General features: G+C 33.2%; 2 protein-coding genes across 2 annotated transcripts; one reads left to right on the plus strand and one right to left on the minus strand.

Moving 5' to 3' along the window:
- Positions 1-2,046: 2,046 nt before the first annotated feature.
- On the minus strand, positions 2,047-2,956 carry LOC129895386 (21 kDa protein-like). Its single transcript, XM_055971098.1, has one exon. The coding sequence runs from the start codon at positions 2,878-2,880 to the stop codon at positions 2,248-2,250; it is 633 nt and encodes a 210-aa protein (XP_055827073.1). The 5' UTR covers positions 2,881-2,956; the 3' UTR covers positions 2,047-2,247.
- Positions 2,957-11,545: 8,589 nt separating this feature from the next.
- Positions 11,546-12,546, plus strand: LOC129895157 (pectinesterase inhibitor 11). Its single transcript, XM_055970819.1, has one exon. The coding sequence runs from the start codon at positions 11,635-11,637 to the stop codon at positions 12,238-12,240; it is 606 nt and encodes a 201-aa protein (XP_055826794.1). The 5' UTR covers positions 11,546-11,634; the 3' UTR covers positions 12,241-12,546.
- Positions 12,547-25,774: the final 13,228 nt, after the last annotated feature.

Raw genomic sequence — 25,774 nt, forward strand, 5'->3', positions numbered from 1 at the left:
CCCTATAATTTGAATATGTTGGGCTTTGTATCTAAGGCCCAAACATGGCAATGCAAGGCTTGGTTCAGACAGGTTTGGTTTTCTTTGTATTGTGGTTCATTGTGCTTCATAGGAATGTACATGGACCGAGTTAGTTCAGATTTTTTACAAACCAAATCAAATCATTTGTGTTGGGTTATTAAATCTATATATCAAACCAAATCAATAAAAGTTGGTTTTTCGATATCAATTTTTCTCGAGTTTTTTCGGATTTCTCGGATTTTTCATAGTATCTAATAAAAAACACAAAACAGTGCTTCTTAAAAAGAGTTCTAGTACAAAATATCAATATATAAGATGGAGAGAACACTGTTTGAAGTTTTAACTTTATAAGATGGACTTTTTTGTATATTATTTAGATAGTTTCTCAAGTCCAAATCTAAATGTAAGAAAGAAAACAAAAATTATGAAAAATTTTAAAAAAATATTTATAAATTATATTTTAATAAATATTTTTATATATAACATAATTTAAAAGTAGTATATCTATAATCGGGTCGGTTTGGGTTCGGTTTGACTTTTTTTAGTTAAAATCAAACCAACCCTATAATGGTCGGGTTTTTTTCCAAACACCAAACCAAGTCAAACCAAACCACTAGTCGGGTCTTTTTTCTGATTTGATTCGGTTTGTCGATTTGCCCTGTACAGTGCTTCAATTTGAATTCACATTGATATAGGAAACTGTTTGCCCTTTTTATTCTGATGTGGGTTGCTTATGTGACTTTCCAGCAAGTTTTTCGTCATTATTTACTTTTTTGAGTTTGAATGATTTTATTTTTTTAGTTATAACATAAAAGGGTCAAAATACCCGGATGTGAAATGCTCTCGTTCGGGCCCCGGGAATCCCTTGCTTTTGGCTAAGGTCTTTATTTACTTTTTTTCATTCCCCCCCTAAAAACTAAATTTGAAGCCCTGGGTACCAAGCAATCCGTTTAGATCTATTTCAGTTGCCAATGAAATGGAATATGGGGAACTCTCCATCTAAGTGGTTAATCCGACGAGTCAATTCTCAATGCGATGCTGCTATCCGTTCGACACCCGAGATCCAAGTCAGCACCGGCAAAGATCTCTTGATTCCTCGAGGCCGGGACGGCTTGGAAGCAAGCTACCTCTTGCCTATCTCACCCCTGCCTTAACCTGTCCTCAGACAGCCAGCCCTCACCAGGCTGCTGGCATTGCTAAATGCTCCGCCACGAAGCAAGCTTTCCCGAATACGACAGATGCAGAAGTGGCTAAAGAAGTCGGAGGCAGGGCGTAATCAGCAAAAGGGGTAGTACTCGTTGGGTATGCATATTTCGCAGCTAGCCACACCAACCTTCTTCGGTCTCTTTCAGCGGCGGGCTTACCTTTTTTATTAGTATTGAATTCATGTCATTGTCGCTCATCATCCTTGTTAGAAGGTTGCCCATCACTCCCTCGCTCTTTTTTGAAGGCCCTTTCAATTCTCTTTCTAGTATGCTTCCTCCATAAGAACACTGAACGCCCAGCTTCGCAGAGCAGCTCTCTCCTCATCGCTCTGTGAAGGAGTGGGCGAATAAACATCATGGGCGAACGACGGAGATTGAACCCGCGCGTGGTGGATTCACAATCCACTGCCTTGATCCACTTGGCTGTTAGGTGTTAATTCTTTATATAGTAAGACTCATATGATATTAAGTATTTATATTCAACTTCATCAGTGCGGATACACTTTGAACAAGAAAAAGTATACGATACGAGCGAGAAGAAAGAGAGTGAATTAGATAGAGTTAGATTTGCAGCACCTATTCAGGAGCTGGGGAATCGGCTTGCAAGGAAAATCTTGATTGTGAGAAAGTCCATTTTTCGTCATTATTTACTTTTTTGAGTTTGAATGATTTTATTTTTTTAGTTATAACATAAAAGGGTCAAAATACCCGGATGTGAAAATTAAACAAAATTGTCTTCACTTACAAATTTGATTTAATAATATCGCTATCCATACTTAATTGAATAAAAACAACAGTAAATCCGACGACTAGAGATAAATTCTCACTTAAAACATTTTTTTCTTCTTTTATTTTAGTAGTGTACCATGTTCTACGAATCCTAAACTCACCTCTGAATCCAAGAAGATGTTGGCATCCACAAAGATTTTCCCGATGAAAACGGAAAATAGAGAAGAGAATCTCTGTTTTGTTTTCGAAAATGGGAAAAGGAAAGCAGCTGAACGAAGTACAATGTAATGTGCTAAGAAGATGAAAGATTTTTGGTAAGAGCTAAAGCATTGCTAGTTAACTGTGCCACATTAACAATATAATTCCTAATAGTGGCCTTAACTTTCCTATTCATAGCAGAATTTTCTTGAAATCCATCCATACAAGTATCTTCATCTGTCAAAGCAGCACTTACCCATGTCATTACATTCCCCATTTTCTCTTCAAAATCTGGTCCATTCAAATCCTTCATTTCCAACAATGACTTCTGTAGTTCATCTACAGAGTCTTCCATGTTCTCCACACAGTCTGTTAAGGCATGTGCTTCTGCTGGACCCAAGCTCTCCTCTTTGGACATCTTCGAGATCTTGTTCGTGGTAGATTTAGCTCCTTTTAAGCTCACTGTGAGTGCTGAATTGGCTAATTCCATAGGGCTTGTTTGGATGGAGTTTGAGTAAGGTGTGAGTGTTTCAATGCATAATTTGGGGTACAATGTTGCTCCACAAGAGGTCTTAATGAAATCAGATGCATCGTTGAGTTCTGATTTTGTGGCAAGGTCTCTTGTTGCTGTTGTTGATGAACATATCAATGTCGATGTTATTAAAATGAAGTAGAAAAATGAAATGCTAATAGCTGCAAGGCCATGGCAATTTGGAGAGGAATCCATTATCAAATCACGGGGGAAAAAGGATTGGGGATGAATGGTGGGGAAAAGGTCCTTGCACTTGCTTATAAGGATGCAATGTTCCTTACCTTTAATATAATACTGCTTCCGTTCCAATGTATATGATTCACTTTTATTTTTAATCGATGTCAAAAAAGATGATGTATTTCTATATTCAATAACAATATAATTTTAAAATGCTCATTTTATTGTTAATGAAATTATTTATAGTTATACAAATATATATGATTTATTTTAGATGCAAATTTTATAAGTCGTTTTTTTTAAAAAAAAATGTTCTAAAATTAAACTACGTCAGATGGAATAATTGTTATCGTTCATATCCACTCATTATGCAATCACGGGTTTGTGTTCGACATATTGATTGTTCCACAAAAAATGAAAAAAGCAAAAAGCAAAAGGTGGATAGCACGGACTACTTGAAATTGGAGTATTCTCAATTTTTAATCTAAAATACATATACACAACCACCAGTATGAATGGATTTCGATTGTTTCTTTATCAATAAATCCCAGCATTACATTTTTCTTCATTAATTCTGACATTTAAAAAAGAGTCGATTCACATTGCACGTTGGATCAAGAAATTATGGTTTCGTTTTTAACTTTGGTTTATGTGGTTGTCTCCATCTGCGAGTGGGCAAAAATCTGTTTCTGTTTGTGAAGGCGACAAATACCGGAGAGTAAAGTTATAAAAGGAGATCCAATCTGAACGTGAAGTTAATTATTACTACTTCCTCCGTTCAATAATAGTTGTCTACTATTGATTTGACATACACATTAAAAATATTAAATAATAAGGATAGTATTATTATATTATGCTTTGAATATATTAAATTTAATGCTTATATTAAATAGTATTTAATAACAAAAGTACAATAAACACAAATGAATAAATCTGCACAAATATTAATGAAAATCTACTTTTAATATAGTAAACAATTAAAGTTGAAGAAGAGGGAATATTAATTTGTGGAGAATAACATGTGAACGCTTAAGAGAGCAGTAAGTAGTAACAGGGGGGCTTCGATAGCAGCAAAATCTGTGATGTACCAAATTCTATTCACATTTGAAAATTCCAAATTCTAATCTGTCTCAAACAAACAATTTATTGATGCTCAAAGTCATACTCCCTTTTCTCTAATATCATGTGTTGTGTTTAGCTTGGGCTCATCCTTTATAGATAATTTTATTATGATATTCATTATCTAACTAGGGGTAAATTTGTAAATAATAAATAAATTACTCCTTGAGTTACTAAACATAGGTTTTTATTTTTACTTATCCATCCTGATAAATTAAGAGGACTTTATTATATTTTCTCAATATTATCATTATTATTAATTAGCTACATAAGATATTACTTCCTCTATCCCTAAATAAGTTATTCATTTCAAAATAAGTGAAATTTCTTCTAGTTTTGCCCCTCATAGCTAGGTGCATGATAATTTCAAGATAGTTACAACAACAACAATATACCTAGTGAAATACCACTGAGTAGGGTTTGGGGAGGGTAGAGTGTATGCAGACCTTACCACTACCTCAAGAAGGTAGAGGGGCTGTTTTCAAAAGATCCTCGGCTCAAGTGCCTCAAATTCAAGTAAAAAAAAAACAATGAAGACAACATAGCAATGAATAAGAAAGTCTACAATGAAGAAACAACACTAACAGCAAAATAGTGTAATAATAGAGACATGATACACAACAAAATACGTTGATCCTCCACTAATCCCTCACCGCTACTAACCTTCTACCCTAATAGGTCCTCCATTCCTTCCTATCTAGGGTAATATGTCTTATCAACTAATACTATGTCGTTTGCAAATAACATACACCAAGGAACCTCCTCCTGAATAGATCGCGTTAACTCATTCATCACCAAGGCGAATAGGAAAGGACTAAGGATTAATCCCTGATGTAGCCCCATCTCCACTAGAAAACTGATCCCTGATGTAGTTCCATCTTCCCTGGGAAGTGCTCCGAGTCTTCTCCCATCATTCTAACCCGAGTCTTAGCTCCATCATACATGTCTTTTATCGCATTAATATACACCATCGAGATACATTTCGCCTCTAAACACCTCCAAAAAATATCCCTCGGGACTTTATCATAAGCCTTTTCAAGGTCAATAAATACCATATGAAGACCCCTTTTCCTTTTCCTATACTTCTCCATCAATCTCCGCATAAGGTGGATGACTTCAGTAGTCAAATGTCCTGGCATGAATTCAAATTGATTCTCAGAAATAGACACTCATTTCCTCACCCTCATCTCTACCACTCTTTCTCAAACCTTTATAGTTTGGCTTAGCAATTTGATACCCCTATAATTATTACAATTTTGGATATCACTCTTGTTCTTGTATGGAACCATTGTATTCCACTCCCATTCTTCAGGCATTCTTGCCGTCTTAAGCATAACATTGAACAGCTTAGTAAACTACTCCACACCCGCCTTGTCTGTTCTCTTCCAAAATTCCACCAAAATCTCATCGGGTCCGGTCCTCATGCTGCTAATAGTGCATCTAACCTCCTCAACCCTAATACACCTACAGTACCCAAAGTCCCGTAGTCTATCAGAATGCGCCAAATCACCCAACACAATGTCTTTGTCTCCATCTTCGATTAAGAGTTTGTGGAAGTAAGTTTGCCATTTTTGCTTAATAGATCAGGTCTCCGTCACCAACACCTTGTCGCCCTCATCCTTGGACACACTTCACTTGATCGAAATCGCGAGCCTTTCTCTCTCTCGCTTTTGCGAGCCTATACATTTTTTTATCTTCACCTCTCTGTCTTCGTCGTCTTATATACTTCCTTAAGCATCCTCTTCTCTTCCTCATCCGCGCACTCCATTAATGGAGTACTTATTTAGGGATAGAGGAAGAGTTAATTGTTCATATTTATGATTTTACTTTGAATTATTTATATATTCAAGAGTAGTTTGAGAATAATTAAAAGGGCAAAAGTGGAAAGTAGTATTCTATTTATGTCCTAATTTTTTTTTAATGCGTGTGCATTGTCTCAACAATTCACTTATTTTGAAATGCATGGAGTGTCATTTTAGCTATTTTTACACTCATTAAGAAAAATGATAAATACAAAATATCATTTGCTAAGCCCCTATTTATTAGATGTTTCTTGAAATTAAGCATTATTAAGAAGAAATAATTATTAAACATAAGAGTATAGTTGTTAAACTGTACTAATTATTGTCTTGAGTTTTTTCGTTGATAATTATTTTGAGACAAATTTTAATTGCAAAATTGATATTTTTGGGGGGATGAAAAAAGTAATAGTAAAACTTGGATTTCTAAAGCATAATCAATAGGAAAAAAATTAAAAAAACAAACCACTAATAAATAATTTCCTAAAGAGAATATCAAGTCAATAAGAATCCAGTAAAAAGAAATAAAGGAAGCAATACCTTCTTGATTATGGAAAAAATTATTCATTTTATACTATATATAAAAATTGAAAATTTATATAATAAGAACTAGATGGAGTATTTCCTAGCAAGGACATTTAATAGCAGATTCCACTTTGAACATAGAATAACATCTAAGAGAATTTGAACTTACACATGTGATTCTCAATTTCAGAGTAGAAAACATGATTGTTGGACTTCTATCAAGAATTTTTTTAATCATTCAGTATTTATTGGATAAATTAATTTGAAATTGTATCATAAAACTTACTAAAGGATATTGTGGATGGTGAAATTTTATTGATAAATTCATATTAAATTTTGGATTCATTTTTAAATTCATGATATATTAAACAAGTTAAATTATTGATTAATATAGTTGGATTAATATTTAAGTTAAAATTATATGACTTAAATAAAGTTCAAATTACATTTAGATCAGTCTGTTAAGTTGACAAGACGAGCCAAACTCACGCTCTTCTAGGCTCAAGCCCAAGATCCTCTAAAATTACTTGAAGACCAAAATAACCCCAAAACCCTAACTCAAACCTATATAAAAGGGTCTTCATAAGACCAGAAAGAAAGACAAGAGGAATAAGAAGAAGAGAAATACATAGAAAAGCTCTACTCTGCAGTGGTGATCCACAAATCTTCCGCATATAAAGGAGTCTTTGTTTCCAAGTTGTGAACCGCAAGATCACATATCTCTGAGATTGTGATCAAAGCTTGGCTCCACATTCATAATGAAGTTTTAACAAATAAAATAAAGTAAAGCTCTTGAGTTGATATAGAACAAAGTAAAGCTCTTGAGGAGAAGAATCAAGATTATGTCTTTCTCATTAAATTTTATAAAAAATCTAACCTTCACACAAATTATTAAAATATAATTATCATTATTTATTTCTATTTTTTCTTTCTTAATTGCCAATTTTCATAAACGAAACTTAGTCCGTTTTAACACATTTTAGGAGGAATTTAACGTATGAAGTATAAAGAGACGGACAAGATAGTAGAAGGATTCCAAATTCCATGCCAGTTACCAAACGAAGAAAATATCTACAAAAGTTTATTTTATATTATATAGTTTTAGAAGCAATAGTATGAAAGAATAAAATATAGCCGGTGCCCAAGTAGATGGAATACCAATTTTCTTTTCGAATTGCACATGCCCCTCTTATCAAAAGCGGCACAAGTTTCAAGTTCAACTAAAGAAAGAATATCCATTTTTTTTAAAATTATTTTGTAAATTATAGATACATTCAACACCTCTAGCTGATCTCATTTTGTTCCATCTGCCACTAGGGGCAATTTTATATTATCGACAGCCGACGTGTATTCTTCTTTAATTAGGAAGCTGCTATATTAACTTTTAGCAGCCACTTTGTCAAATTAAGTCACTTGAATATCCAATTAACTAACAAACAAACAATTTGAGACTAGCCAAGTTTGAACTTGTAGTCAAAGACGGCACATGAACCTTCACTGTCACTCTCATTTAGTCCGTCTTCTAGTATCTTTCAACCACATTCCTTGTGAACCTAATAAGGGAAACCATAAAATATTGGATCCCTTTGTTAATACAAGAAAATAGGTCAGCGAAGAAAAAATTGGTCACTAAAAAATCAAATTCAATCGTTATAAGTTAATACCGATAAAAAAAAATTCACTCGTCATTGATCATTAAAAACCTCTTGATCATTAAAGATTAATGACATTAATTCTAGTCATTATATATAACATTTTTCCTTTACTATTTTAAAAACTTTTGATGGCAAAAACTAATTTTGTCGTTATAAGTGATTTTATCCATCAAAATTTCCTTGTGTATATTACTTTTAACGGTCAAATTTTCTTTCGCTTATGCTTGCCCTTTGACTATTTGAGAAACGGTCATCAAATAGTCATAAAGACCCCATTTTCCTTCGCAAATGATGGAGTGAACTTGCAACGAACAACAATTTGAGTACAATAAGTTTGAACTTTTAGTGAAAGGCAGCACAAGGACCTTATTACATGAATCTCATAGTGTTAAGAGTTAATTACATCATATATTTTTTTTCCCTTTAATTTATAGAATTTCGAATACATCATTACCTACGGATACATAGCTCAGGAACTGTGAATGATACATCACTTAATGGGAGAAATGTATCCATAAGGATAGGGTTATATCCGAGAGGGGATAGGGATGTATCCGAGGGGTGATGGATGTTTTCGAAAGGGAAGGGATGTATCCGAGAGAGGATAGGGGTGTAAATGAGAGAGGGTAGTGATGTATCCGATCAGGGATTTTTGTAATTTTTTTAAATGGTAGGAAATTTTAAAAATTATAACAAAATAAGATGTGTATTTATGTAATTTTTTTATTTTTTCTCAAATTACAAAATTTTCTTCAAATTTATAATTGTCACTTTGTTTAGGGCTCATTTGGCTTAACTTACAAAAAGTAACTTTTTAAAGGTAATTTTTAAAAAGTCAAATTTTAGTAATTTTTAAGTTAAAAAATGAAAAATAGGGATACTTATTTTTAAATTTTAATTTTTTAAAGTCATTTTAGAAATATCCAAACACTCTTGAGGGCTAATCCAAACACGTTCTTAGTCCGTTTTCTAGTATCTTTCAACTGTAACATCACATTGGCCGTGAACATGTTGAAATACCATACTGAATTTCGTTTGCTGGAAAATTAAATTGCAAAAATAAGGGAAAACCATAGAGAAGAGCCCTAAAAATATGAAGGGTTTGTACACATTAAAATTTTGTAGGACTCTACAAGATTAGTCATATTTTTGTTAAGGTTTCTTGAAGGCTACTTTACCCTAAATCTTAACTCATGCCTATATAAAGGGTATTATATTCACTTGAAAAGAAATCTCAAAAATTCCACAAATTCATGGAATATTCAAAAGAGATCAAAATATGTCAAACTCTTCTTGATAATTAAATACTTGAAGATGATTTATAAATCCTTTCATAGAGATCAAGTTCAAATCATCCTGGCTAGTTTGAGAACCCTCAAATCACAGAGAAATCCAGAGAGAAGAATCAAGGGAGGAACATAATTGTACCCACATTGATTATCAACAAAATATTTTTTGTTTCTTCATATTTTATTTGTGATTGTAATTTATTTTTCATCACTTTAAAATTTGTTGCAAACAGGGTTAATACAAATCCATTGTTTTTGGCACAATAATGCAACATTTAAATACCAATACAACTTGCTAGACCAAAATTTGAATAAGAGACCATCTGCATACTAACTAATCCTTATCCCTTTTTTTTAATTGTTCAATATAGCTATCCACAAGGCTTCTTGGCCGACAGAGCAAGCCCTTTAATGGTCCCTACTTTAACTTTTCCAAAATCCAACTTGTATACTTGCAAGTCTCCACTCTTTTGCCATGCTTGTCATAACAGCACCCTATTTTCCTAGTGGCTTGGACTAATGCAATTTGGGAGACTGAGTTGTACAATAGTGAATACGGATTTTCCTAAAATGTATATATATATATATATAAACTTGAAAAAGGTGGAGAGAGGAGCAGAATAATCCAACCATCCTCTATATTGAGTCTATTGGCCAAGCATTTATAATTTGCCTGCTTTAAAATGTATTTTTTAAAAATCAAAATAGTTTTTCAAAAAATTATTTTGGAGCTATACAGTTCGTGTTCGGCGTATTGATTTGATAAGAAACTTTTATTAGAAGTTCGTGTTACAAAGCCAAAGTGAAGGAAGATTTTTGAAATTATTCTTTATAATACTTTCTCCGTATTTTTTAGTTATTTGTTGTATTTTTCAAGAGTCAATTTGACTAATTTTTAAAGTTAATTCGATATTTTAAAAGAAAAATTTAGATATTAAAAAACTATACGAAAATACTATAAATTGTAATTTTTTGTATTAATATATATAATAAAAAAAATACATCTTAAAACGTTAATCAAAATTTATATTATTTGACTTTCAAAAGGGAGTAACTTTCTAAGATAATGAACACTTGATGATGTCATTGAAAGAAAAAAATGGACCTACAAAAATCTATATTCGTTTCCTTTTCTTTTTGTACGAAATGATAATGAACTCTTGATGATATATGTGTCATTTTGAGAGTCATACACTAATTACTTCAGATTTAAACTCTTACCAAGTACATACAGTTAGGAGTACTACTTTTGGGCCATATATTTTCATCATTAGTACAAATCATATACATATATAGTAGGCATGTGTGATTAGCCTCCGACGTGCACCACCAACTGTTAGATATATATTTTGCTCAACTCCTTGGATATACATACTTTAATCTCTACATTCAAATAAGAAAAAAAAATGTGAACTTCTATACACTTTAAGGAGATGTATCTGAGTGGATGGTTTAATTTTTGTTAGAATACCGTTCTCAATTAAACAAAGAATATTTTTCAATAAAGTACGAAATGAGATACAAATTTTGTTTTAGGGTCACAGGTTGAAACGTGGTATTCTATTTTATTATAAATCCTTTGAATATTTTTCCAACTTTGTGAATAAATTGTCATATTTTATTTTATTTAGAAGAAGCGAGAGTAATTAATCCAAACAAGAATTGTGTTGTTAAGAAACAAGAATTATTTTAATAATTCTCACTCCTACCATAATCTTCAAATAAGATATTCATGCAATCTATTCAATTATTATCAAGGAAGGTTTGAGAATAAACAAGTTCAATTGTTCAAATAGATCATACCATTAATAATTCATATTCAAGTCAATCATTCCTTATCAATCGTTATAAACTCTGTTTGATTTAAATAAAAGTATAATTAGCATGCTTCCCGAAGAATCAAATGCTATAACACTTCAAATGACAATGAAGAATACGACAACAAATGCATATCACATTGCACCTTCTATAGCCTAACAGTGTAACATGCATATCACATTGCACCAGCTTCTATTTGCCTAATCGTGTGTATTAACTAATTTGGTAGGGTATAAGATTTAGAATTGAGTCACGGATGGTGTTTTCAAAATCCGTGTTTGCACAAATTATGGCTCACCCCACCGGTGCATACAAGAAACTAAGGTCCTACAAGGAATGTCTTTCTCAGCACGCCAGAGGCACATACTCGAACTGAGGCGAAAACCTGGAGGAAAATTAACCTTTTTTTATTAGTATTTAATTAATTTGATCTGTATTACCCACAAAACTTTTCTATAAATTCAGAATCCTGCATCCCCATATGTATCATCACTCGACTAATTAACTTTTGCTATTTGAGAGACACACACAATAAAAAAAAAGGCTTGGAGAAAATAATTAAGAGAGATGGAAGGTGTCTATTTCCTCACATTTTTTCTTATTTTAGTTGCCTTGATCACTTCTAATTATTTGGAGTCAGTTTCCGCGGCAAGGCCAGCTGCGGGATCCAAAACAAATATGGAATTTATAAGAACATCTTGTAAGTCAACAACTTATCCAAACCTCTGTTTCAGTTCATTATCAAGCCGTTCAAGTGCTATTGGAGTTTCTCCTCTACTTCTGGCACATGAATCCCTCACCGTCAGCCTCGAAACAGCCCAATCAACATCCGCTATGATGTTGAAGTTGGCACATGGTCAAGGCATGACGCCTAGAGAGATAGGCGCCATGCGTGACTGTGTAGAGGAATTAAGTGACACAGTCGATGAACTTAGAAAATCTTTGGGGGAAATGAAGCAGCTAAGTGGAAAATATTTTGATCTGAAAATGAATGATATTCAAACATGGGTGAGTGCTGCCTTGACGGCCGAGGATACATGTACTGAGGGATTTGACGGAAAAGTGATGAATGGGAAAGTTAAAACAGTTGTGAGGGGAAAGATTCTTGAAGTTGCACATTTGACGAGTAATGCTTTGGCTTTGATCAACAGCCTTGCTGCCCTTCACGGTTAAAGTAATTAAAAAACGACAATTATATAAATAATATATATATTGTTGATCTTCTTTTAGGAAAAAAGTGTATTATATATTGTTGATCTTCTTTTAGAAAAAAAGTGTATTATATATTGTTGATCTTCTTTTAGAAAAAGTGTACTTAATTCATGCTTAGTTGATTGCTGTAATAGATGAGATAGATTGTTTGTGATGAATTTCTTAAATGAAAATGTTCCGCTAAGCCATAAATCGGGGGTTTATCTGAACATCCTTCGATAAAAAATTACATTATTTATACATTATTAACATTATTTTTTATGCATATATAGTAGCTATTAAACCTACTTTGGCTTCTTTATGTATTTAATTCTTCATATTTTTAACCCGTTTAATGAAAATTCTAATTCCGACATGGCTGATGGGGCTTACGTTTCACAATACTTTCGCCTCCATAGATCGCTCAAGTCCGTTTTTACTATGCCTCACCCTGAGGCCTACCCAAAACGCCTTTTAAAATACTGATCGAGACATAAGTTTATTTGTAAAAACTTAATTTAGTACTATAAGTTTTGTAGAAAAACAGAGAACTTTGGGAATCTTAATTGGTTAAGATGCTTTTTAGAGTATGTGCTGTATTACTTTCAGAATGGTAAGTAACTGATTTATATGTTTGTAATTTTATCTTTCCATATTTTAGATGTATTATAATAACTTGTTTATATGTGATCGATTAAGTATAGTTTTCTTTGGGTATTAGATATTCTTCTAATTAAAGTTTTATTCTATAATTCAGTCTCAATTGTACTTTTTTGCAAAGCACCAAAATCAAATTTAGTAAAGGCAAAATCAACTCAGGAAAAAAGCTATAGCACTACTGATCCTGGTATGTCTAAGGATGTGGGAGATAACAGGGCAAGGGTTCAAGATCAAAATCACAAGTACAATGAAGATAAAAGAGAAGGCACAGGAGATAATACACACGAGTTATTTATTAACAGTCAATCTGTTGATATTCCTTCAGCAATTAAAAATAGTAAAGGCATCGACTTGGTTGTGGATCGGAACCACAATATTATACATAATGATAGCTCGCAAGACATGGTTGAAAATACAGAAGATAGAGAAATGAAAACAAAGAAAACTGATTTCAGCAAAGACTATGATCACAGTGAAAATTTAGATATAGATAGTGATGCCAATCAACACTGGAAAGAGGGGTGTGATAAGAATGGTCTATCCCCGATAAAGAGAGGAAGAAGCTGACATAGAAAAAATTTCAAAAGAGAAAATGAAAAATAGAGACAACACTGCCCCTCCGTTTACAGAGAAGGGAAAAGCAACAATATCCATGGATATTTCTTATGATTAGTGCAATTATATGGAATATTAGGGGGGTGAGTCTAAAAAGGCCATTCAAAGACTTAAAAAGAATGGTTTGCAAACACAAAGTAGATATGATTGCTATATCTGAACCTATGGTCAATAAAAATAAAGCGGAAGGCTTCATGAGATTTCTTGGATTTAACCAATGCACATCCAATATTAATTGTCAGCTATGATGTTTTTGGAGAGATAACTGAATTATTTCCATTACTCAAGATAATGAACAACACATTACCATGGAGATAAAAAAAAAAGAATCAGAACACTAATAGTTTTTTTGTTACTGCTGTATATGCAAAATGCACAAAAATTGAAAGAAAAGAGTTGTCGGACAACCTAGAAAGACCAAACAAGGTTATCAACAAGCATTGGAGTATTGGAGGGCACTTTAATGTCATCCTTCATCCTGAAGAAAAATTAGAGGGATTACCACATAGAAATTCTAAAAGCTTTGATTTCAAGGAGTGTATGGACTCTTGTGGTATGATAGACATTGGCTACACAGGCTCCAAATACACTTGGTGTAATGGTTGGAAGACTAGTAAAAGGATTTGGAAGAGAATGGATAGAGTGTTTATCAATGATCTCTGGACTCAAAAATACACCAATAACTTTATGAAACATATGGCAAGAACAGGTTCTGATCATAAACCAATGTTGTTTAGCTGTAATAATGGGCACATCAATGGGCACAAGTATTTCAAGTTCTTGGATTTCTGGACCACTCAAGAAGATTTTCAAAAAGTAGTGAAGGAAGTATGGCACCATCATATCAGTGGCAATCCAATGTGGATCTTACAACAAAACTCAAAAATCTTGATAAAAAACTCTCTTATTAGTCCAGGGAAGTTATTGATGATGTTAACGAGCAAGCAGACCTTTAGGCAGGGGCGGACCCAAGGCATGTTGAGGGGGTTCACCCCTTCGTTAAAAAATTACACTGTATATATAAGATAAAATTTTTAATTTATGTGTATATATTTAACATTGAACCCCCTGAGCATAAGCCAAAGGACTAGCTCAGTGGCAAATGGAGTTCAATATTTCGCTTTAGCTTGTCTTTTTGATTAGCGTGTTTAATTTTTTTTGAACCCCCTTCATAAAATTCCTGGGTCCGCCACTGCCTTTAGGAAGCTAAAGTAAAACATATGGAAGACTTGGATATTATTAACAAATCAGAGGAAAGCAGACATGAGTTCAATAAGAGAAGTCGAACATATGTACTGGCTCAGCACGCAAGACTCTCTATTGAAAAAAAAGGCCAAAGTTAAATGATTTGAAGTTGGAGACACCAATAGTAAATATTTTCATGCTGTTATTAGGAAAAGACGGAGAAGATTATGTCTCCAACGAATCAAAACAACAAGGGCAAATGATTATCCATCAATGAGAAGATCGCAAAGACCGCTATCAATTATTTTGAATACATGTTCAACCTTCCTCCTAGAAAAATTGATCAAAGCATTCTTGATGTTATTCCAGAGTGTGTGAATCTGGAGGATAATCTTCATATAGCTAAATGTCTTCAAGAAGCTGAAATAAAAGAAGCTATCCTAGACAAGGGGTTGTGCAACCTAGAGAGATGGCCATATCTTTTTGATGAATGTGGTATCGAGGTTCGATTTATTTGGAAAAAAGGTCAATCTTAGGGGAGACCGGTTGAATTGATGACTTCTCTTGGATCTCTTCGACTGAACCTAAAGGAGACTTCGATCATTCAACTTTAGCTTCTGAAGGAGGAATCATGTCACTTGGAATTTCGGAAAGTGAATCCTCTCTTTCATATCCCGGCCTTGGTAGAACTTGTGAGCCTCGACAGCGTAGCTGGCCCAGATGGCTACTCAAGTAAGTTTTATCAATTTTGCTGGGATATTGTTAAAGATGATATGGTTAGATTTATTCAGTTTTTCTTTAAAAAAGGAACGCTGACTAAATTTTTCTTACACATCCTTTTGGCCTTAATTCCTAAAACTAACTCCCCTATTAATTTCACTGATCTTAGACTGATAAGTCTTAGTAATTTTTCTTGTAATATAATCACTAAGATTTTATACAAAAGGCTCAATCCCCTTCTCCCTAACATGATCTCTGAAAATCAAAGTGGTTTTTTAAAAGGCAGACTTATTACTGAGAAATTCTATTTACTCAAGAAATTGTTCAGGGCATAAAGATTAAGAACCTAGGTGGCAATGTGGTGCTTAAGCTTGATATGGCTAAAGCTTATGATAGAATGTCATGATTCTTCATTTGTGTAGTTTTAAAGAAATTTGATTTTAATACAAATGTTATTAATTTGTTTATGGTACCATCAATAATGTCTGGTATTCAATCATCATTAATGGAACTAGAAATGATTTCTTCACATCCTCCAAGGCCTAAAACAAGGTGATCCTCTCTCTCCTTCTCTCACTACTAAAAAACTGCCAAAAAGCGATGCAAAAAATCGATGGACTGCGTCGCTTTTTTTGTCAAAATCCACGGAAAAGCGACGCAGTCACTGCCGTCGCTTTTTTGCTCGACGCTTTTGAAGGAGCGACGGACAGGGTCGGCAAAAGCGACGAACTGCGTCGCTCCTAATTTTTTTAATTAAAAAAAATATATAAACAAATACGACGGACTCCGTCGTTTTATTTTTTTTAAAAAAGGAATTATTTAATACAAAGCGACGGACATGTAGTCTCCGTCCGTCGCTTTGTTTATCTGAAATTTTTCCAGAAAAGGGACGGACAGGGTCCTTCTGTCCATCGCTTTTCTGGAAAAATATTTTTTAAAAAAACCAGTAAAGTGACGGACTAAAGGACCCTGTCCGTCGCTTTTTCTGCAATAATTTTAACAGCAGAAACCTGCAGTTTCTGCTGCCCACCTGCAATCAAAATTCAATCCAATTATATTCAATTCAGCCCATTCAAACACAAATAACAACAAACAAAATTCACAAAATACATAATAACAAACATAATTAAACACTTAAAATGAATAAAAATCATAATTTAGAACGATTTAAAATATTTCAAAGTTAACAAAAAATATTCAAAATGTTCATAAACAAACATAGGAAATCCTAAGGACTATTTGCTATATATTCATCACTATCGTCGGAATCATCCGGAGTGGACGCTCTTGAATAATGGGGCGGAGGCTGACGAGCAAGGTTGAGCACTTGTTCTTTAATTTGCTCAACTTATTCATTCATACTTTTTTGATCCTCGGTCCTTCTTTTCTCTGATTCTGCCAATGCGCGTGTAAGTTCTGCAATTTACTGAGACATTGCAGCTATTTGAACCCCGTCAATGGTCTCGGCTAGGGGTGTTCATGGTTCGGTTTGGGTCGGTTATTGATTAAAACCATAACCAAACCAATTTAATCGGGTATTAAATGTCTAAAACCATAACCAAACCAAGTAAAATAATAACCACGGGTTTGGTTATTGTCGGTTTGGTTCGGTTTGATTCGGTTATTCGGTTTATGACTAGCCGAGATAATTCAAATATTCTCTCTCTACATTCTTCAAATTCTTATGAAGCTCTTTTTTTCTCACGACCCACAGAGGTTCAAAACAGAAAATGAAACAACTTAAACATTCGGAAAAAAAGAAAACAACTTAAAATCAATTTAAAATTTGAAAAACTCTTTGCAAACCTTCTCAAAATTTGACAATCTTATACTTGGGGTTGAGGAGTTGAGTTTGCTTTTGAGCCTTCATTGTTAGTCTATGACTGTGAGTCTGTGACTTTGTAAGAAACCAACGTGAGAGGAACAAAAATGTAAAAGGAAAACAGATACTAGGGTTTTAAAGTTTTAACTTTTACTTTATGTTGCTGCCTGCTACTCAAGTGCTTAGTGCTTATTAGAAATTTAGGATTTAGAATTGGGCTTGAGAGTTGGGCTAAGGGGCTTGGATTGTTGGACTTGGACCGTTGTTTAGTGTTTATTAGAATTTATAATTGGGCTTGAGAGTTGAGTTTGGATTGTTGGGCCTTAAAAATAAGTATATTAATATTAAATTAATAATTAAAACGTATAAAATATCTTTAATTATTTATGAAAAACTAATATTATACATATAAATAATTATAAATTTTAAGTATATAATTATCGGTTTGGTTCGGTTATTTATTCGGTTATTTTTTTTATAACCATAACCAAACCAAATATTATCGGTTATTCAAATTTAAAACCAAACCAAATCAAACCAAACTGAATGTCGGTTTTTTTATTTGGTTTGGTTAAATTTTCGGTTTGGTTTTGATTTTAACCAAAATTGTGAACAGCCCTAGTCTCGGCTTGACGCGATGATCCAATACCTTCTAAACCTGATTGGAGTCGTCGTACATTATTCCTAGAGTCCATTCCATATATTCGACCCTTGTGGCTGCCTCCAACCACTTTTTCTATTCAAATTTGAGTGGATTGTTCAGGCGTTAGCTGAACCGAATCTCCCATCTCACGTACGTGCCGCTCATAATCTTGCTGCATATTAGAAAATAAAAGTTATAATCAAACTATATATATATATATATATATATATATATATATATATATATATTAAAAATAAAACTTAGAAACAAAATACATTATAATATATCTTGAATAACTTACATAGGTTCGTTCGGCCCTTTCTTCCACCCACTCATTTGGATTCGACTCATTAGTTTTTTTCTTCACATGAGTCTTTTTAAAGACTTCATGGCGATAGGGAGTGCGTCCCAATTCTTTTTTCTATAAATAAAAATACAATTAATGAAATAATATTTTGTGAAATAATTTATTTCAGAAAATGAATTTAAACTTAAAATTTAAAAATTTTACCATCTCCCTCTGAATCGTACCAACACTCTTTGCACCTCCGGTGTGCAACGAGCCATCCTTTGGGCTGGCTCTTGCTTTTTTTCCTTGATCGGACAAGGCCTTGAATTCTTCGGTATCCCAATACCGGCATAGTTCTTCAAATATATAAGGCAACATCCAACTCGAAGGTGCCCGATCATCCCTAGCTTTCTTTAGCCAGCTAGATAGTCTGACGCTCGCTTTTCTTTCAAAAGTGATCGCAATGACCATATTGTACCTTGGCTCCCAGGTACATAAATTCTGAAAAAAAATGAATAACGTGAAATAATTAGTTAAGTAAAGTATAGTAAAAATATTAAACGTAACTTAAAAAACTAGAATTAAACATATATATACCTTGAATTCATTAAACATTGTCTGACGAATATTGTTTGGAATCTCCCACCAAGAGTGATAAGACTCAGTATATAGCCTCCTAACACTCTCCTGAAGAGCCCTAGCAGCATCCTTCGAAGGATGCCACCTGCAAGACACTTAATAAACATGTAATTATATCATCATTAAGTTATTAATCTAGCAATAATAAATAAATAAATAAAACATTAAACTTACGAGGACCCATCAGGCTCAATCATGACTCTCCCAAGTCTGTCCCTCTTTTCAGGAGCTAACCCAGACACATCATGTAATGCCTCTGTTCTAGCAGTAGAAGAAGGTGTAGGTGATGCTGTGAGAGTGTCAGTCTCAACACTAAATTCTCTAAGTCTCAGATTAGATATGTGAGGAGACTGAGATCCGAGAGATGGAGTAGAAGAAGATGATACTCTCGGGGGTCGAACAATAACCTCTGTGGGTAGTTGGTAGATCTGATCATATGAAGTATATTTGACCTGTGAAGAAGAAGAAGCGTCGCATGATCGACGGAACTGACTATGGTAAACTAAAGAATCCATAGTCCCAAAAGGCACAACATGAATATGTGTACTAGGACTAGCTCGGTGGTGCTGCATCTCCGGTGCTGAAGAAATATGTCCTGGGATATCCTCAGGATCAATAGGTCTCCTAGACTTCTTTTTACTTCTACTAGAATGACTAACACCAAGATGATCCCGGGATCTATCACCATCACCAGATGACATTTGCATGTAAAGTAACAATACAATATATAAAAACTATATAGTTGATTAAATTTAGGGTTAGAGAAATAAATAACTTACATACTAGTGATAATCTACCACTCTATTCCTCCCCACTTGTGTCATTTTTGTCATCTTTCCATTCGTCCTCCTCAGATGTTTCATATTCATTGTCAATCCATTCCTCCCTCTCAAATGATTCATATTCCTAATTTACTTCTTTCTCAACATTTGGCATTATAAGTTCATCATCGGAAACCTCTTCTACTATGTGTTGAGGATGTTCTAGTGTGGTTTCCAACTCAACATCAACTTGTCGTTGAACAAGTGCAACATCATTTTGGTACGCCACATCTAATATATTCTCAATTTCAATTCTTCCCACAGGCTTTGTCTTAATAACAACCCACCAATCAGCCTTATCTCTATGCAATGGATATGGAGCGTAATAGACTTGCTTAGCATTTTTGGCAATGATGAAAGGATCATAACTTTCGTATTGTCTGGTGTGCTTAACTTTAATTATATTATGTTGTTGGTACACTCCTGTACCTCTGTGTGATGGGTCAAACCACTTACACTGAAACAATACTATCTTTTTTTAGGCCAACCTGAATATGTTACTTCAATAGTCTCCTGAATGACACCATAATATTCTACAATTTAGCCATTACCATCGACATCACTTTGAATGCACACACCACTATTATTGGTTTTCTTGTGCATAGAAACTTCTTCAGTTTGAAACTTAAAACCATTCACATAATATTTATTCATTGTATGAATATGAAATGCAAGCCCAAGTGCGATTTCTCTCACAAATGACGAATGTTCGACACTTGAGTATTCATCATAAACCTACAAATTGATTCCAAAATAATAGAATTTACTATAAGGTTAAAACATTATACCTATTGATTCAATATAAGCTTTTACACTTACATAATCCTTTAGCCATTTGGAAAACCTCGTATATATGGCTTCATTGCTCCACGTGCTTGCGAACGTGCTGATAGTGATATGTACAATTTTGATAGTTAGTAATCAGTTATTAATATATAATTTGATAATTTAATTTCACACTTACTTAAGTTATGGCTGAATTTCTGGACAGTTAAGCAATACATGGGTCACAGCTGATTGTCTTTCCATGTTAGGGAAGCTTCGTCTTCCACGCTGTTTAGATCCTCGACCACAATGATTAAAAATTAAAATCGATGGATACATAGGATCACTATCACCTTCATCATTGCGATTGGGCCTATTTCTCCTGCATGGAACTTCATCCCCAAAGTAATAGGAATAAAAGTCATCAGTTTCTTTCGCAATATGAGACTGAACAATTGAGCCTTTGATTTTTCCTCTCTGTTTAATTATTTGTTTGCAGCTTCCAATTATCCTAAATATATGTTAACTAATAATTATAGTATATATAAGAAGAAAACATTAATTACTTATATAAGAAAAACATTACCTCTCAAATGGATACATCCACCTTGTTTAAACTGGACCTCCAAGGCGGGCTTCTTTAACATGATGAATCGGAAGATGCTCCATCACATCAAAAAAACCACATGGAAAAATCTTCTCTAGCTTTGTAGTAATAACAACAATACTTTCCTCCATCCTATCTAAACTACTCTCCAACAACTTTCCAAAACATAAATCTCTAAAGAAAAGACTTACCTTTGTGATTGGCTTCCATATCCTGTCAGGTAGATGACTAAAAGAGATAGGAATCAATATTTTCATGAATACATGACAATCATGGCTTTTCATACCTATTAACTTTTCTTCATTCAGATCTGCCCGCTTACCCAAATTCGAAGCATATCCCTTTGGCATTCTCAAATTTTTAATCCACTCATATATATCATGTTTCTCATCCAATATGAATGAATAACTGGCTAAAGGCTTGACAGTTTTACCATTTTGTAATTCTTGCAACCATAATTCTTTTCTCCTATAGTATTCCTGTAAGTCCATTCTAGCTCTTGTGTTGTCTTTTGTCTTGCCCTTAACATCCATCACTGTGTTAAACAAATTGTCAAAATAATTTTTTCAATATGCATCACATCAAGATTATGTCGTAGGAGATTATCCTTCCAATACGACAACTCCTAGAATATATTTTGTTTGGTCCAATTATGTTCAACACAGTATCCAGAAAGTCTAGATGGTGGAGTTTCTGTAACTTTAGGCAATTGAGAAACTCTCTCCCAAATTTGATGTCCTGTCAGTGATGGAGGTGGAGGGTCATTTTCAATCCTATTTTTTGAATGCATATTTCATCTTTCTAAACTCAATTGTTCATTGGCAAGAACTGAAGATGACAATCAAACCATGAATTTTTTCTTCCATGCTTTAAGGCGAATGCCTTACTATGTTCCATGTAATGAGGACAAGCAAGCTTTCCAGCAGTCATCCAACCAAACAACATTCCGTATGCAGAAAAATCATTAATAGTCCACATTAAAACAACACGCATGACAAAATTCTGCTTAGTTTATATATCGTAAGTCACTACTCCTTCAAACCATAATTGTTTAAGCTCATCTATCAATGGTTGTAGATAGATATCAATCAAACTTTTAGAATTGCGAGGACCTGGAATAACACAACTTTGAAAGATGTACGGACTTGTCATGCATATTTCAGGAGGAAGGTTGTACGGGGTAAGAAATACAGGCCAACAAGAATAAGGTGAGGCATCATTAGAGAATGGTGTGAAGCCATCTGCACACAACCCCAATCGTATATTTCTTGGTTCACTAGCAAAATCAAGATACATGTTATCAAAATGTTTCCATGCTTCTCAGTCAGATGGATGTGATAAGACACCCGACGACCTTCTATATTCACGGTGCCATCTCATATGTGGGGCAGACCTCATCGATGCATACAACCTCTTTAATCTGGAAATAAGAGGTAAATAATGCATCGCCTTAATTGGGACCATCTTTCCAGCAGGAGTCCTCTTATAACGAGCTTGTCCACAAAACTTATAATTTTCTAATTCACTATCAGTCTTGTAGAACAACATGCATCCATTAACACAACAATGAATTCTATCATACGACAATCCTAACTTGGAAACCAATCTCTTTGTCTGATAGAAGTTCTTAGGTATGTTAAACTCAGAATTAACCAGTTCGCCCAAAAGATCAACCATTGAGTCCATAGCCGCATGAGGAACAGTCCAATCTGATTTAATATTCATTAACCTGACTGCAACTGACAAAGCAGAATGCAGACTCCCTTCACATAGTGGACGACTAGCCTCTTCTAAATGTTGATAGAAGCGTCTTGCTTCTTCATTAGGAGTTTCATCAAAATATTGTTCGGGTTCCATCCCACCTTGAACCCCGAATGTATCATTAACCATTTCATGAACTCTATCATGTTGAAATGTATAATGTTGAACTCTATCATGTAGAACCCAATCATGTTCAACACTAATTTAACCATGTGGTGCTAGCATATTATATTCATCCACGGGCAACAAATTATAAAATATATTATTTAATCCATCTATTTCTCCATGATCAATCCATACAAAATATCTAGGCTTAAATCCATTACCATACAAATGAACCATAACTAAATTTGGATTAAAAAATTTCAAGCACCTACATTCACGACAAGGACACCTAACCAATCCATTTCGCTTAAAAATATCAAGTGGCATGGCATGATCGATAAAACTTCTTACACAATCAATAAATTCAGGTTTCAAACCACCACCAACTTCATAATACATGTTATACATCCACAAACGATGATCCATCTACAAAATTACATATATTCAAGCTTAATTAATTAGTTCATAATGATTACAATTCATCGAGACTACAAATTTTAATTAATTCAAGTTATAATCAATTAATTCATATAATAATTAACTTCAAGTTATGATTATTTTAATTTATAATTCAGTTGAAATTCTAATTAATTCAAGTTATAATTAATTAATTCATATAATAATTAAGTTGAAATTCTAATTAATTCAAGTTATAATTAATTAATTCATATATTAGTTAAGTTCAAGTTATGATTAATTCAAGTTATAATTAATTAATTCATATATTAGTTAAATTCAAGTTATGATTAATTCAACTTATAATTAATTAATTCATATAATAATTAAATTCAAGTTATAATTAATTCAACTTATAATTATTAAGTTCAAATTCTATTTAATTCAAGTTCTAATTAATTAATTCATATAATAATTAAATTCAAGTTATAATTAATTAATTCATATAATAATTAAGTTCAACTTATAATTAAGTTCAAATTATAAATAATTCAAGTCAGATGTTCTAAGTTAAATAAGAACAAAATTACATGTTTCAAGTATATACAAATTAAAGTTCTAAAATAGGAGTATTCAAGTATCTAATTAAAGTTCAAGGTTATGACAACATAAAGTTCTAATTAATTTGTTTTAAAGTCTAAGTTCTAGTTACTTCTAAAGCTTAAAGAATTCAAACATATACAAACCTAAAAATTTCAAAGTTCAACTTCCAAAATTCCTAAAGTTTAAGTTCATGACTATGAATATGGTCTAACTCTAATTAGCTTAATTTGTTCATAAGTACTACAATTGAACAAGATTTCAAAAGTCAACAAAATTTCAAGTTCAAAGTTCTAAGTTCAAGTTTCAAAATTCAAGTTCTAAGGTCAAGTTCTATATTATATTCAAGATCCTAAAATTCAAGCATCTAAGTCATAACTAGTTCAAAAGTCTAAAGTTCACAATTTATAAAAACCAAAAAAATATTCTAAGTTCAAAAATCCTAAAGTCCAAGTTCATAACTTGAATATCTTCCAAACATCAAAAATCATTCAACCCAATATTTTTCTAACTTGAATATCTTCCAAACATAAAAAATCATAAATTCCAATTTCTAATTAGTTCATGTACGTTCTAACCGTAATTTTATCTTCAAAAACACTTCAAGAACTAACCAACTTAACATAACATTTGAATATCAACAACACATTAATTCCAACTCCAAAAAATATATGTAATTCACAATTTAATTCAAAAAAAAATCCCAACTCAAACAAAGTACCTAAAATCTAATTTCTAACATTCACCAATTCAAAATCACATATACAAATTAACTAGGTTAATAACATACATTAAACAAATTAAATAAAATAAATTAACTAACAAATCAACAAATTAATATTTTTTTTTCAAAATTAAAACCCTAAAACTAACTAACCTTATTAACAATACGGAGGGAGAGGGGGTTGACAGTGGGGAGGGGCGGCGGCAGCGACGACCGACGGCAGCAGCGACGGAGGAGGGGTGGGGGTGAAATTTTTAGAGAGAAGGGGGAGGGTTGAGAGAGAGAGAGAGAGAGCAAAAATGGAAAAAAATTGGGCCTCTGGTTTGAAATATTTCATATGGGGCGACGGATAGCGTCTCTAAGTCCGTCACTTTTTTAAAAATATTTGACCGTCATTTTGACCAAAAAGCGACGGAAAAAGCGACATCGTTCGTCGCTATTTTAAATATGTTGACCAAATATTTTGATCATTAGCGACGGACTGAGATGCTAAGTCCGTCGCTACGTTAAAAAAAACTAAAACTAAAATAAAAGCGACGGACGGCGTCATAATATTTAATTTATAAATAATTATTTTTAATAAAATATATAAAATATTTATATAAAAATAATATTTAATTTTAGCGGAAAAATCTGCCAAAATAAGCGACGGACTAGGCGTCACTGTCCGTCGCTCCAATTAAAAAAACTTTTAAAATAAAAAAAACGACGGACAGCGTCGTTTTCTCCGTCACATTTTATTTGCGACGCAGTCCGTCGCTTTTTGTTCTGTCGTGTTTTGGCAGTTTTTTAGTAGTGTCTATTTATTATTGGAGCTGAAGTGTTAGCTAGATTACTCAATAATCTTATTGGTAGGAAGCATTTCTTACTATTTTCAATGTCTTGACAGAGGATCTACTATCAATCACCTCTCATATGCTGATGATATTGTCATTTTTAATAGCGGGAACACCAAATTCACTAAAATGATAATGAAGCAAATTCAAAGGTATGAAAAAAGTTCAGGAAAAAAAATGAATTCTAAAAAGTGTTTTTTTCTCTGCTGCAGGTACAAGCCCCGCTAGAATAAACAAGATCAGAAGTGTCATTGATTTTCTTAATAGAGATTTCCCTTTTGATTACTTGGGTTGTCCAATTTATATTGGTAGAAAAAGAAACGAATAT

The sequence above is a fragment of the Solanum dulcamara genome, chromosome 7, assembly GCF_947179165.1.
Source record: "Solanum dulcamara chromosome 7, daSolDulc1.2, whole genome shotgun sequence".
Lineage (NCBI taxonomy): Eukaryota > Viridiplantae > Streptophyta > Magnoliopsida > Solanales > Solanaceae > Solanum > Solanum dulcamara.